At 61.7% G+C, this 15438-nt stretch overlaps 1 protein-coding gene across 4 annotated transcripts in view; it reads left to right on the forward strand.

Annotated features, from left to right (window-relative positions):
* Positions 1-845: 845 nt before the first annotated feature.
* Positions 846-15438, forward strand: part of SPEG (striated muscle enriched protein kinase) — a 38863-nt gene continuing 24270 nt past the window's right edge. For 2 of the 4 annotated variants that reach the window (XM_051623039.1, XM_051623040.1), the window contains exons 1-3: positions 846-1729; positions 14391-14480; positions 14708-14903. In XM_051623039.1, coding sequence (XP_051478999.1) covers positions 1321-1729; positions 14391-14480; positions 14708-14903 — 695 coding nt within the window. In that variant the 5' untranslated portion in view covers positions 846-1320. Of the gene's footprint in view, positions 1730-9278; positions 9550-12635; positions 12676-13977; positions 14008-14390; positions 14481-14707; positions 15090-15438 lie in introns of those variants that run through there. The other 2 variants (XM_051623041.1, XM_051623038.1) reach the window with 2 other exon arrangements.

Genomic DNA, 15438 nt, shown 5'->3' on the forward strand with positions numbered 1-15438 from the left:
GTCGGGCTGCAGGTCCAGCAGGACATCCCCCTCCAGTGTGCCCCAGTCACCCAATACAGGGGAATACTGGGATTTTCTCTTTGCTGGTGATGCTCCACTCATGTCAGCACCCTTGGGCTAGTGACAACGAGCTGTGGCAAAGTCGGCGGGGCTGGTCTGCAGCCTGGCAGCACCATGCTGTGACACTTGTGTCCTGCTCACCCACATCTACAGCCCCTGGCGAGGGCAGCTGGGGCCAGGTGCAGAGCTGTGTGCCATCACGGCAGGAACCAGGGAAGCCCTGCCTGGGGGTGGCACAGGCAGTCCCTGGTTGCTTGTTGTCTGGAGGGCAGCATGTGGGAGCTCTCAGAGGGCTCCCAAAGAGAAGGGTGCTCCTGCTGATCTGGGCTGTCCAGGACTCCTGCTGATCAGGGCAGCAAGGCAAGAGCTCAGTAAGAGAAAAGCGGTTTTGCTGTGTTTGCAGCCTCCTGTCAGGTGGATTTGGGGTGAGAAGGGTTGCAGGGATCCCTGCTTCTGCTGCCTGCTGGGCACTGGGCAAAGGGGCCCTGTGGGGCTCGCTCCTGCCCGGGGTCTCGCGTTGCAGGAAGCATGACGGTGTCCTTTCCCTCCACATGCCACCAGGGTCTATCTGTCTGGATCCGGTGACACCACTGGAGAAGGGGAAGGGGAGGAGGAAGGCTGGGTCCCCCCGAGCCTCACTGCTAATATGGAAAGGTGCTGGCCCCTTTCTATCTTTGCAAGTGGAGCTGGGCTGCAGGGCCGGGACGCCAGGCGCAGAGAGGGGGAGCCTGGCCAAGGAATGTGACATATCAGAGGCAGCTGCCACTTCGGCAGAGGGGGCAGAGGGAGCGCAGCTCGCCGGGGGCTGCGCGGGACGGGACGGGACAGTCGAGGGGGGGGACGCCACGGCCCCAGCGCCAGGACGGCTCAGCCAGCGGCCGCCCCCGTGGGACTCACACCCAGGCCGGCGGAGGAGCAGGTGCCGAGGCGCTGGGCGGGCTCGGGGTCGCAGCGGAGCATGGGGTGCGGTTGCCGCGCTGCCTCCGGTGCTCAGTGAGAGGTGGCTTGGCGAGCAGCAACCCGAGCCCCCACCTAAAAATAGCCCCTTGCTTGCCCACAGCGCTGCGACCTTCGGGGCTACTGCCCGTGGGGGGGGGAGGCACCGATTCGAACAGCACCTGCACCGGGGGGCCACCTCTGCCCCAGCACCCGTGGCAGGCACCCAGCACCCTTGGGCTGCAGACGCGGGGAGAAGCGGGGCACGGAGCTGCCGGCTAGGGGCGGCGGGGCTCACGGGTGTGGGCAGGGAACCCGCAGACCATGCATCGAGCGCAGGGACGTGGTGGCACGAGCAGGGCCAGTGGGCAGCCCCGGGTGGCCCCACCGAGCCCTGGCATCCCCCCGAAGCGCGCCAAGGTCACAGCAGAGCCGGGGGCACCTGCGGAGGGCCCAGCTCGGCTGGCAGCGCCGTTTTTTGTGCGGAAGCTGAAGAATGCGGCGATCGGCACTGGCTGCGACATCCGGCTGCGGGTGGTGGTGGTGGGCAACCCCCAGCCCAGCCTCCGCTGGTACCGAAACGAGGAGGTTCTGGCCCCACAAGAGGAGGAATATGGCACCCTCTGGATCCGGGACAGCAGGAAGGAGGATGCTGGTGTGTACACTTGCATTGCCGAGAATGAGCGGGGAGAGGCCATGACCAGCGCCGTGCTGGCCATCATTGACATGGAAGGTAAGGGTGGCATGGCTGCTGGCATGGCTGTGCTGGCACATCCCTGGGCACATGTTTGCCGAGGGTGGCTGTGGTGCTTTGCAGGTTGCAGCTGCAGTGCATGCCCAGGGCCAGCCAGGGCTGGGCTTTGCTGCAGGATGGGGTGCCTGGTGCCACCAGCACCAGGGTGGCTTTCAGGCCTGGAGCGAGCATGTGGCTGCAGTACGGGCTGCCAGGCCAGGCAGGGTGCCAGGGCTGGGCATGGAGGTGTTTTGAGTATGTGATACCAAGCCTGCTTGGGGCAGGAGGAGAGAGAGAGATAGAGACGCGTCTTGGGTGCATGGCACTGGTGGTGCCACCCTCTGCAACCACCAACATGGACCCCGGTAGAACCCGGTGCCCCTCCACAAGCCACCTCCGTGCAGCAGCTGCCCACGAGCAGAGCTGCCTGTGGCACCACCATCACCAGGCTCCGGGGCTGCACTGAGAAACCCGGGACTCTCTGGGCGTGGGGCCGGAGGGAGGAGCCTAATGCTGCAGGGGGCGGTGCTGACGAGGGGTGGAACCTGGGCTTTGCAGTGGGCGGGGTCTGGTGGTTAATTAGAGCCTTATGGCAGCCCCTCTGCTCATCAGCCGGTGCACAAGGGAGCTGCTTATGGGTGGGCCTCATCCTGCACAAGGGCCCCAGGAACGTTTGGGGCTCAGTCGCCTCTGTCCCAGGATGGGGTAACCCCTCTCTGGAGTGTTACAGACCTGGATGTTAGGGAGCATGTGGTGCTGGCTGGTGGCACTGCTTGGAGATGTGAGCTGTGATGCCTGCCTGGGGACAATGAGGGCAGGGAGCAAAGGAGGTGGTGCTGAGTCCCGTGGCTGGGACTGCGCCAGTCCCAGCTCCAGGGAAGGAGCTGCTCCAGGGGCTTGGCAGCATGGGAGGTGTGCTGGAAATGCTGCGTCTTGAGCAGGGACTGGATGGCAGTGGGGGCACAGAAGCAGCCTTTGCAGTGCTGCAGGGGAGCAATGAAGAAGAGGAGTTCCTCTGTGTGAGCTAGAGGGCTGGAGGAGTGGTGTTTGGAGGATGGAGGAAGGGTTACATGATGCTCATGGGCCTAGTGGAGGGACAGGAGAAGCAGAGATGTGTGCAGGAGGGGTCCTGCCCCGCAGTTGGTCTGTGCTGTGTTGCTGCTCATCATGCCTTTGGGGACCGTGGCACTGTGCAGTTGGGTGCTTGGTGCTGCATGTGCAGAGAGAGTGGGAGACGTGCACTGCCCCACAGGGCAGGAGCAGCCTGTCCTAGGGGACTGAGGTGGGGGGTCACCCTGTTCTCACACTCTGGTGTGCAGCTGCACCTCTCCATGGCACTGCTGTCCCGGGCACCCCTGCCTGTGCTCAGCAGCGAGGCACTGCCTGATTTCCCCAGGTGCCTGTTCCCATTGTGCTGATGCACTTGTCCCTGCTCCTCATTCCCAGCTGCCTTTCTGGAGCAGCTGAGGAAGGGATGGAGCAGCCAGGATTGCCTAATACACCGGGTGAATGTCACCCTGCCGTGGGCACTCCACCAGGCAGGCTCTTGGCGATGGGTGCACCTCCATTGAGCAAACAGCCACCCAAAGAGCCAGCCCTGGGGCAGAGATCCTCTGAAGCCACGCAGGCTCTGGGGCACTGGGCTGGGCAAGGAGCAGGGCAGCTCCTAGTGTGGCTTTGCTCCTGTTCCAGAGCAGAACAGCCCCTGTGGTCTGCTGTGGCAGTGTCTGGGGAGCACCATGTGCTGGTGTGGAGGTGATGAGATGTGGGGAGTGGTCCGGTCCCATCACCTGGCCCTGTGTGTTGTTCCCCTGAGGCCTTTTTCTCCATGCCAGCGGCCAAATGGTGGGACTGGTCATCATGTGAAATGGAAGAGTCATGCCACTGCTCCGCCTGCCCTGACACCCTGCCAGGATGTGTAGTGTTTCACTGGCCTCAACTGCTCAGGGGCTCCCCACACAGAGACCCAGCTCTCTGGGGACCATGGAAGTTGCACTGGTGGTTGTGACATCCCTGTGCCAGGCAGGGACATCCAGTCCTTGTTCCCTGGGGGCACTTGTAAGCTGGGTCATTGGCTAGTTATGGGGCAAGGGGGATGTCTGTAAAGTCCCCAGGCAGGATGAGGTCTTCCTTGGGGCTCAGGGTCCTAGCCCCACATGTCTGGAGGCATTGGGGTGCCCTCTCTCCGTTTGCTGCCACCAGGTCGTGGTCTCTGGTGGGCACAGAGCCTAGTCCTCCACCTTCTCTCTCTCCAGCGTGCAGGTCAGGCTGCAGCTCTCCATGGGGACAGCGTCAGCTCTCCCCAAGGTGGCTCAGGTCACTGCTGGTGGGGTGGGGGGGCTCTGCACTGCTCAGCTCTGCACTTGTCCCCAGCAGCTCCTCCTGTACCAGCTCAGCATTCCCCCTTGCTCACACGAGCCTGATTTAGCTCCTCTAATCCCTTGCCCTGAATCTGTCGCTCCACCCCATTAATGATTTTCTCCTGCTCTTCTCCCAGGTTCCCTGAGTGCGTCAGTGCTCAGCGTGGGGAGCGGGGAGCCCACATGTGGGGCTGGCTAAGCATCTGGGCGCAGGGGCTCCCTGGGAGGACACCATCCCCACTGTGTCCCACCATCCCCACTGTGTCCCACCATCCCCACTGTGTCCCACTGCTCTGCCCCTCTCGTGCTACCAGTTCTCCCTTGTGACCCTACTCCATGGGCACAGGTGGAGTGCGTCAGCCCTTCTCACACCAGCACCAGGCTGGTCCAGGGGCTTCCCAGGTCTATCCAGGGACCTTCCAGACCCTTCCACTCAGCCCTGGTCCCCACCATGGCTCCATTGCCCCCAGGTTTGCTAAAGCCTGTATCACCTCTCAGCTACATCTCCTGAATTTTTTCCCCATAAAGCAGATTGAATAACCTCTTAAGAACCTGAGCTGATCTCCTTTTAGAGCCCAGCCCTTCCTTGCCATGCCAGCACTGCCTGATCCTCCCTGACAGGGCTGCCTCTTGTTTCAAGGTTGGATGTGTCTGTCTTGGGCTCCCAACACAGGGTTTTGCTCCACTCGCCTCCACCTGCACTCAGCAATCAAACTGCCTTGGAACTTTTCCTTTTCCCAGGGAACAGTCTGCACCCGCCTGGATTTGGGAGCAGGGAAGAGGGCAGAAGCTGCCTGTGCATGGTGTCCTTGCACAGCCCCCTCCTGTCCAGCCCAGAGTTATGGTGGAGCAGAGTGACATGCTTTTGTGGTGGTGCTCCATGGCAATGGAACCCCAGCAGGGACGGCCACGCTGACAGTGTCACTGGTGGCTCAGCACCTCTGACCATTTATCTCAGTGCCTAATTTTAGTCCCTCACTTTGCAGGGCCATGCTCAGGTTTAATGCCAACTGCCCCTTCCCTCTAAAGCCCCTGCCAGACCTGTTCAGGCACTGAACAGGACTTAAGGCCTCCCTTTGCTGTCTCTTCCTTTCTGTGGGATTCTCTGGGGCTGCCTCAGTTTCCTTTTGCTGTCCCACCAGGCTCAGGACACAACAGCATCTCTGAGGAGCCCAGAATACAGCAAAGCTCCAGCCCCTGCTGCCATGCTGCACCATGGGGTGGGCACCGTGTCCAGCTGTGCCAGAACAGGGGCTGCCTCTGCAGAGCTTCTTGGCTGCTGCTGGTCTCAGGTGACACAGGGACAGGCCCCAGGGCTGGGCAGTACAGGGAGGATGGGGCTGGACCTGGCCCTCAGGATGCCACCACATACTTTGTGTTGATGAGGCCGCACCTTGAATACTCTGTTGAGTTTTGGGCCCCTCACTACAAGAAGGGCATTGAGGTGCTGGAGTGTGTCCAGAGAAGGGCAACAAAGCTGGTGACGGGTCTAGAGCGTAAGTCTTATGAGGAGCAGCTGAGTGATCTGGGGTTGTTTAGTTTGGAGAAAAGGAGGCTGAAAGGAGACCTTATCCTCTCTACACCCACCTGAAAGGAGGTTGTACCGAAGTGGGTGTTGATCTCCTCTCACAATTAACATGGAATAGGACAAGAGTGGATGGCCTCAAGTTGCAGCAAGGGAAGTTTAGGCAGGATATATGGAAAAATTTCTTTACCAAAAGGGTTGTTAGGCCCTGGAACAGGCTGCCCAGGGAAGTGGTGGAGTCCCCATCCCTGGAGGTATTTAAAAGCCATGTAGACATGGTACTTAGGGACATGATTTAGTGGTGGACGATACAATGTACTAAGTTAATGGTTGAACTTCATGATCTTAAGGCCTTTTCCAAGCAAAATTATTCGATCATTCTGTGCCCACAGCCAGCGAGGCCAGTGGGTGGACTGGCTGTGCAGCCACCAGCTCCCAAGCACAGCCATGCATCCTGGGGCTGTGCCTGTTCCCTGGTCCTGGGGTGGCATGGAGGCCAGCCCATGGGCAGCTACCAAAAGCCTGGGCTCCCAGCTCTGCCTCTGGCTACCTGGGCAGGGGACTGGTGCAGTGACCACACATGCTGGGTCCCTGTTCTGGGGCACTGGGGACCAGGAGGGCTGCTCCCTGGCGGGCGAAGCAGCGGGTGCAGCTGTCCAGTCAGTCACCTCCACCCCTGCCCTCTCGCCTGCTGCTGGGGGTTTATTTTTGCTGAGGAATGTGCCATCCCCTCAGATTCTGGCAGGCTGCAGGGCTTGTGTTACAGGCGAGAGGCTGAGACCTGGGCCTGTGGGTGGGTAAATATAGCCTCACCACTCGGAGCTGCGTGATGGGGCAATGGCCTCTTCATCCTCCCAGGGCTGCCCAGTGCTCCTTGTGCCTCTCCTACCTCCCAACACCAGGCTGCTGTCTTGTGCTTTGTTCTGGTGGCACTGGGAAAGGACTAGCTGCTTCTACCCTGCTACCTGAACATTTGCTTGCTTCCACCTTGCCCTCATGGATGGAGCCCCTCAGCTCCAGGCAGGGGGGATGCTGGGAGTGGGGCTGGCAGGGCAGGGATGAAATGCCTCCTGCCACCAAGCTCTGTGCCCAGGAACCTGGAGCCAAGGTCACTCTGCTATTCTGTATCCCCACATCTTCCACCTGCAGCAGGCACTGTGTGCTTGGACATCCCTTCTAGTGGCAGCAAGAGAAGGTGATGCTAAGGAGGGTCTCCCTCACCCCTGGGAGAGGGGTCACAGTAGAGCACTGCTCTTCTTTGCAGTGAGAAAGCTGCTGTGCTGCTGCCCTGCCCTGTGATGAAGCCATCCTGCTGCATTTATTTACCTCTGGGGACAGGGCTGGGGATGGTTCCCACCTCCCCAGGATCCCAGTACATCCCCACCTCCCACAGATGATCTCCAGCAGCTCCCAGAGGCAGAAAAACATGAAAGATTCATGCCCAGATGTCCTGCCTGATATGTCTGCATGAACCCACTGCCATCAATTATTCAAGGGGCTGATGGCCAGGGCTGGGGGGCTGGTGCCTGGCTGGTGCTGCTGTGCTGGGGCAGGATGGGTGCAAAGTTACCAGGGAGCCCCCCCAAGGTGTGGGGAGCCATGCTTCTCTGAGCAGAGTAATTAATCCTGCATTTTGGGCAAGTGTTTGTTTTGCTTGGGGCTGATGTGTGTCCAGCAGGTGAAGCTGGAGCTGGGTGGCAACGGGGGCCACCTGCTCTGGCTCTGCCCCTTGTCCATGCCATGGCCATGCCCACCTGTGTTCCCTGCCCCATGTCCCTGTCCTGCAGAGGAGCAGGGCAGTGCCAGGATTGCCTCTGAGCTAAGGCAGGACAGATGGGCTTCCCTGGGTGCTGGCTGCCATCATCTTCCACTGGACACCTTATGCAGGGCCTTTGCCTTTGCCATTGCAGAGGGGTTTGCAGGTCCTGCTGCCTTTGGAAGTGACTTTCAGGCCCTGCACCTCTTGGAGATGTCCCAGCTGCTCCCAGGGGTGCAGCATGTCTGAGGCAGCCCAGAGCCACTTCTGGGCTTTTGCTGAGGGATGACCAAGTGGCAGAGCACAGTCAGAGGGAAGGGCTGTGTTCCTAGCTGGCCAGCACCTGCAATCAATGGGGCAGCAGATGATACTCGAATGACCGTGTTTAGGCTCGGGCACATGTGGTCCCGCCCTGGGTCAGAGGTACCCACCTCTGCCCCTACCCAGGGCTGGGGGAACCAACAGAGTCCTCTGGCAGGAGATTCCTTTAGTGCCAGCTCTGGCATTTGTGGAACTTGCCTGATATGTGGGGTCTCCACGGAAACTCTGCACCAGCACTTGAATTGTGGGACTGTCAGAAATGTTGTATAAACAGCTCCTTTTGTGCTGGGTAATTTGCAAGTTATTATGGAGCCATGAAAAGCCTCATGTTGGGAGACATGGGCTGGGAGGGGAAGTGGAGAAAAGCTGCTGGAACTGCCAAGTGATGTGGGAAGCGTGATGCCTGTGTGCAACCCTATGTGGAGTGGTCAGCTCCCCATGGAACAGGTGAGCAGCTTGAGGACAAGCACTGGCTGGGGATGTCTGCAGCAGCATCCTCGTAGATGTCCTGCAGTGAGGGACAGCCAGTGGGGCTGGAACCTTGGCAGCCTCTGCAGGAGCCTGGAAAAGGGGCTGAGGGGTGCTGCAGGGCTCAATAGCTTGCTGAGATGGTGATGGGCACCCAGAGCTGTGGAGGACATGGCAGCTCAGTCCTGGGCACCCAGACTTGCCCTGAGCTGTGCCATGGGTCTTCATCCCAGCATGAGGAGAGGTCAAGTGTGTGTCACACAACATGGACAGGGACAACAGCCTATATTCCAAGGTCATGCTTGTGTCCCCACCAGTGACAAAACTGTGATGCTAGCCCAGGGTACCAGCCCAGTTGTGGGTCCTGAGGCACCGAGGGGGCAGGGTGCAAGGTCTGCTCTGGGGCACTGGGGGCCTGGGGCTGGAGGCTCTGTGGTTTGCAAGTGGGGCTCGTGCTGTGGTGTGGGCAGAGCCAGGTCAGGGGGGTTGCTCTGATGTACTGTGCCCATATGAGCTCTCCTTCTTCTGCAGACAGGTCAGGAGTGCTGAGACCCATTCCCATGTCTTGGTAAAGAGACAATTCTGCATTGTTGATGGCTGCAGAATGTGGAGGACTGAACAGAGGCTGGCAGAGTGTTGGTGAACCTGGCTGGGCAGCACCATGGCACGCCATGGCTGTGCTGCTGTGTGCAGGGTTGTGGCAGTGGAGTTGCCTCATTTGGGGGCATTTTGGGGGCACTGTGTGAAGGGCAGCTGTGTGCAGCACTGGCGTGGTGTGTTGTGCCCTTCTTGTCCCCGTTGAGGTGCACAATGGAGCCGCGGTGGTGGGCTGTGCCCCACGGAGCTGAGCGTGGGAGAGAGCAGCAGCCTGTGCACCAGGCAGTGGGACAGGATGGACCGATGGCAGGGCACAGCAGGACAGACACATTGCTGGGCAGGAGGCTCGGACCCCTGGGTGTCACGTACCCAAAGACACTGGGGGGGAAGACGTATGCCCGACCCAGCCGCGCCCCCCGCCCCGCGACTGCCCTCGCCCCCTGCCACCTGTGCCCTGCCTGTCCCCCGCCTCTGTCACTGTGTGCCAGGGCTGGCGGGGAGGCGGAGGCGGAGGCAGGCAGGGGAAGGATGGAGGGAGGAGCACTCCAGTGATGCTTCAAGCTCACAGCTCCAGCCCTCCTGAGCCCAACCTGGCGAGCCCCTTCCTCTCCCTCCGCTGTCCCCGGCTGCCGGTGGTGAAGGATGCTCGGAGCATCGCTTGCCCCCGGGGCGTGCTGACAGCGGGGACCCCGCCGGGACCGGGCTGGCGTCCTGCCGGGCCTGAGCCGGTGTGACCGGGCCAGCGGGGCTCTGCAGAAGCATGAAGAAGATCTGGGTGAAGAAGCGTTTCCAGGTAAGGGCTCTGGGCTGCCGCGCCGGAGGGTGCCGGGAGGAGGGGGCAGTGTCGGGAAGTGGGGGCACAGCGGGATGGGGACGAGGATGGGGATGGGAGTGTCCCTCCGGCCCTGCCACTGCTACCTGGAGCTCCCTAGGGCTTCGCCCATCGCCGGCTCCAGCCCCGCTTGCAGAGCCGCCAGCTGCCTGCCTGTCCTAGCCAACACGGGCAGGAGGGGCAGAGGGCAGATGCTCGCCGCCGTTTGTGCCAGCAGCGGGGGACGGAACCCCCACCGAGGGCTTCCCCCCCCGCCACCCTCTCCCCTCTCTGCCCTCCGGAGAGGCAAATGGAGGCTGGTTCATGGCTGCCCCCAGCCCCGCTGCTGGTGGTCACGGAGCTGGAGAGGAGGCTTTGCATGCGTCATCCCCTCCGCGTCAGGAGCATGCCTGGCACCGGCGAGGCTCCTCCGCGGGGCCGCCGCACGCTCCGCCGCCGAGCAAGGAACAAGGACGTCACTTGGCCTCAGCGGGAGGTGGAGGATGGAGGGGGGGGGCATCCTTCCAGGAAGCCCTCTGGGGTGCACAAACCCACCCTGCTGCTCCAACCAGCGCGGGCGCGTAGCCTCCCCGTTGTCACCCTGCCTGGTGACCCGGCGGGGGCTGGGGAGGGGCTGTCACCTGCAGCCCCTTCCCAGGGGTCTGGCATGTGCCGGGGGACACAGGTCCCCAGGGATGCTGGGACCTGATGGTAGGGGTCCCTCTAGGGCAGGGGGGGGTGGCACTGCCTAGCTGCCCCATCTGCAGTAAGCCCATGTGGTGGGGCAGGATCCTGCTCCACTGGCCAAGCTTGGCAGGTATCAGGACACCCCTGCACCAGACAAGACACCCTGTCTTGTCTCCCTGTCTGCCTGTTTTGCACCCAAGGCACCAGTGCCGTGTGGTGCTGGGCTCTACCTGCCAGCTGGTGGCAGGCTGCACAGGCTGTGCTCCATGGCCCCAGGAGCCCCTGTGATTCCCGTTGTCCCTATGGCTATGTCTAGGGATGTCCCACACCAGGGCCAGGACAGGGTTGCAGCTCAGGCTGGGGGGTCTATGGCAAAGGAGGCAGCACCTGGTCTCACCTGGTTGCTCTGTGGGGTGGGGTTGAAGTCTGGTGCTGATCCCAGCCAGTCCTTCTCCCCATCCCGGGCTGAGTACGCACAGGGCAGACTCCTGGGGCTCCCCCACCCATTTTCTCAGGGTTCAAATGAAGTCCCAGGCAGGGAGCACACACCTCCTCTCCAGCTAGCCCCTTTGACCAGAATCTGGCTCTTCAGCAAGCCCCAAGCTACTCCTGCCCCCTTTCCACCTCCTTGCTTGGGGTGCCAGCTGCCAAGCTGCAGGGGGGTGCTGTGCCCAATGGGCATCCTGGGTGCCCCAGTCCCACAGGGACCTATTGCAGGGCAGAGGGGAGGAACCCCAGCCACCCCATAGCTCTGGGTGATGGAGCCCAGCCCAGGCCCACCGGGTGCAGTCACCATGTTTGATGGGGAGCTGATGGCGCCAGTCCCTGGGGAAGCCACAAGAGCACCCGATAATGGCACTCAATTGTATTTTCATTTTTTAATGGGGGAATTATCTGCCGATGGTGCAGTTAATCACTCATCTATCTTTCCCTGGCCTGGAAGACGGGCTGCCAGCCAGAACCAGCACAATCAGCCAGGGAGGGGACGTAAAAGCCTGGCTCGGCCTGAATACAAATGTTCTCGTGCAGCCGCTGCCCTCTGGCCAGCCCTGCATGCCGGCAAGGGGCTGGTAGGAGTCCTCATGCGCTGCCTACGAGCAGGGGCTTTGGGGCATGCAAAATAAGCCTGCTGCCCTTCCAAGGGCAACTAACAGCTGGCCATGCTTGGCTGGCTATCCCCAGGGGCTGGCTGTCCCTAGGGGACATCTGTCTGTGATCTGCCTGGGAGCTGTGAGGAGGCAGGAGGGACTGGCAGAGCAAAGGGCTTCAAGAAAGCTGGGTGTCCAGCTCTGGGCTCCATGCTGGGGAGACAGGGCACAGGGCAACAGTGTCCTGGGGAGATCCCCTCACACGGACTGACTGGGGAGGATACTCAGTCCTGGCAGCCCAACTCTGCCTTTCTGCACTCCACATCCCCAGTTCTGCCTGCCTTGGACGTTACCCCATCTCTCTGCTTCCCTGAAAGATGCTGTTTGTGCATGCCAGGCCTGGCAGCTGGGTCACCCTTGGCCAGTCTCTCCCTTGGCAAGAGGTTGCTCAGCCCTGGGCTGCAGTCCCACCCTGCTCTGGTCCTGCCTGGCTGCCTAGACAGTGAGGGCGAGCATGGCTCCCATTCCTCCAGCCCTGTGCAGAGAGGCCAGCCCCATGCTGCTTGTGCCAGGCAGCCTTTCTCACAGCTGGCACAGCCTCCACCAGGCATGGGGGATGTTGTCCCCATGCTGGGCCAGTGCTCACAGTGGTGTCTGGGCCAGTGCCTGGAAGACACTTTGCTGGCCCGGTCCCCATGCTGGCATGGGCAGTGGCTTCAAAGGGGCTGCAGAGAATTTGGGGACCTGCCTGGGCAAAGACCTTGCTGTAGGCAGTGGTGCTGGGGCAGCTGCACAGCCCAGGACTGTCACTCCCTGGCACTGGCTGTGGCACTGGGCTGGGGTGCGGGGTCTCACCCCCCAGGAACAGGCAAGGGTGCAGGGCTGGGTTGCAGGGTGTCCATCTCCCAGAAATAGGCAGTGGCACAGGGCTGGGTTGCAGGTGGTGTGTATGTGTGCGTGCACACGTGGGTGCGTGTGATTGTGTGTGTGCACTGCTGGGAATGTGCTACACGTGTCCACCTACACCCATCCATGGCTGCAAGCATGGGGGTGGGGACACCTGGGGGTGTGTGCCTCTGGGTACCCTGTGGGCGTGCAGCTGTGGGGGTGTGTGTGTGAGTGTGTGTGTGAGTGGCACCTCTTGTGCTGTGCCAGTGTGAGTGGTGGTGGGTGTGAGTGGTGTGTCATGTGCCATGGTGGCGTGCGGGTGTGCTGTGCCACCCGTGTCTGTGTGCATGAGCAGGGGTGTGGCACCGTCCCATGGGTAATGCTGTCTTCTCTTTTCCTTTGCAGAAGACCGGCCACTCGCGGCGCTTCGGGCGCTTCACGCATGGTGCGTTGAGTTACCAGGACCTGGCTTCCCCCCCAGCTGCCCTGAGCGTGCCAGGATGGGGTCCAGCCCCACCACCGTGCTGGAGGGGGGCAGTAAACAGAGGCTGTGCAGGGATGGGCTGCACCCTGCCAGCCCTGAAACAGGGTCCCAGTAATCTGGGGGCTCCCAATGTCCCCCGGGAGGCCAGGCTACTCCTGGGCCCACAGCTCTAGTTCCTCAGGAGTTGTCAGGCTGTTGAGGCTGTGCTGGGGAGCCTGGTGCAGCAACAGTGTGCCGGGCTGAGGAGGGGTGGCTTGGACCAGGGGAAGCAGCGTGGCCTCCCACTGTGCTGTGACAGTGCAGTGGAGGGGAGAAGTGATGGGGCAGTGGCCATGTCCCTTGTCACAGGGCTCTGTTGCAGCAGCTTGTGAGGGCTCTGGCAGTGGTGAGGGGGAAAGGCTGGCCCTCGTCGACACCATGGCATCCACTTTTCTGGGAGTGGTGCTGCTCTGGCCTGGCTGCATCCTGCCTGTGGGGAGGCTCTGATGCTTTACCACAAGCATCCCTGCTCTATCAACCAGGGCTGTGCTGTGGAGCATGGCTGTATTGTTCATCACTTGTCACCAGTGGGGCAGGGGATGTGTGTGTGTGTACGTGTGCCAGAGGGAGGATGCTTGCACATGACACATTGTCTGTGTGCCTGGAAGCACCCAGCTGGGGCACAGCCTGGAGTTCTGGCCCCAGCCTGAAGTGCCCTGCAGAGCACAGGGATTTACAGGTGCTGTGGCAGTGAGGCCAGCCCATGAGGCAGCTCCAGCAGCTCTGGGGACAGGTGGTGGCTGTTCTGCTGGGCAGGATATGGCCACGGCATGGGAAGGCAATGGTGCTGAGCACTGCACAGTAGGGACAGTCTGTGTGTGAGAAGGGTCTACGTGCAGTGCTGGAGTGGCGTGCAGCAAACATGGGTGCAGAGTGGAGACGTGGTGGGGGAGTCTGGGGAGGCAGACCTGTTTCAATGCCCAATGGGCACTTGGCCCTTGCCATGAGTCCAGACAGGGCATGGGGTGCTCCTCGTGGGATCCTGAGATGGGCAAATGCCCAATCCTGGACCCATTCCCAGACCCAAAGCCTGGCACAGGGTTGCAGGCTCTCCAAGCCGGAGTGGCCCACACAGATACTGTCTTGGCAAATCCCTGCCCCGTGGCAGTGCAGGGAGATGCTGGGGACAAGGTCCCTCCCCACTGCCCCCCGCGTCTCTGCAGGCCGGGCCAATAACCAGGTGTTGATGTCTCTCTCTCTCTTGCTGCCCCTATGGAAGCGAAGTTTTCCGCTCCTGCAGGAAACAAAGCTACGGTAGGAAGACCTCTGCCCAATGCCGGTTCCATCCCAGAGTGGGCCCCGTGCCCCAGCCTGCTGCCTTGCCCTATTGCTGCCACCATCCCCCTGCCCTGCCTCCCCATTCCCTTTCCCATCACTGGCACCATCTCCCTTCCTCCCTATACCTAATGCTGCTCCTGTTTCCTTTGCTTGCCCTCGCCCTGACTGACTTTTCCACCCCTGGTCCTGCCTTTCTTTGCTGGCAGCTTGTCCCTGCAGGTCACAGTCATGACCCCCACTCTGCAGCTGCCTGGGTACTGCTCTCCTGCCCCAGTGCTGGTGGGTCTGCAAGGGGCAGCACCAGCCTGGCCTGTTATCCTTCTGTCCCCTCACTCCTTGCTCTCCTCCCTCTTCCCCAGACTCGGAGACAGGCGAGGATGAGCCCAGTGATCCCCAGGTGACGCAGCGCAGCGAGCTCCAGGATGAGACGGCCTTCAGCACCCCCACAGGTGAGCAGGGGGCATCCAGCTGGCCCCTCTGCAAGGGCTCTGCTGGCCCAGCTTTGGGGGTCTCCATGGAGGGGGGGAGATGTAGTCTACCCATTCAAAGAGGGGAGGGCTTGGGGCAGCCTGCTTAGGACACCTTGGGACACCCTGTGGCCACTCAGCCCTCTCCAAGCAGGGTGCTGGGCTCAACCCCGTGGGCACCCACTGTTGGCTCACCCCTCTCCTTCCAGGTGGGTCTGACACCCTTGTGGATGCCTCCATGAACACAACGCCGACCTCGGTGCTGGCCTTGTCACAGGCGGAGGAGCGCTCCAGCTGGTCGGGCAGCCAGCAGACCGTGGTGGAGAAGGAGATGGATGCCAGCCTCTCCGCACGGGGACCCTACCTCCGTCCCACGGCGTGGCAGCAGCCCCAGGGAACCCCAAGGCAAGCAAACACGCCGGCCCCGCTCGGCGCCGAGGTCCGGCACCTGGGCGTGGAGCCACTGGTGCGGGCATCAAGGGCTAATCTGGTGGGCACGAGCTGGGGGTCGGAGGATAGCCTTTCAGTGGCCAGTGACCCGTACGGCAGCGCCTTCAGCCTGTACCGAGGACGGGCGCTCTCGCTCCACGTGTAAGTAGCCGGGGGAAGCACGCGGAGGGGACATCGCGCTGGGGCCATCTCCTTCCAACCCCTGCAGCCATCTCCTCCCCTCTGCCTGGGCTTTCTTTGCCTTCACCCTGCCCCAATGAGGAACGGGGGCTCTGAGCAGTAGGCAGCCTGTTCCCAGTGAGAAGGTGGGTTGGTACAGGCCCTTGGGGGAGAGGCTATATGTGGAGTGAGGTCCCTTTCTGCTGTGGCCAGGTTGGGGTTAATCCCTGTGCCACTGTAAGATCTGCAGCATTCCTGCAAGTTGTGCCCTGGGTGTCCTCCTGTCCTGCCCAGCCACAGGGGCTCTGCACAGCCCAGGGTGTGGGGACCT

This window comes from Apus apus, chromosome 6 (genome assembly GCF_020740795.1).
Source record: "Apus apus isolate bApuApu2 chromosome 6, bApuApu2.pri.cur, whole genome shotgun sequence".
Lineage (NCBI taxonomy): Eukaryota > Metazoa > Chordata > Aves > Apodiformes > Apodidae > Apus > Apus apus.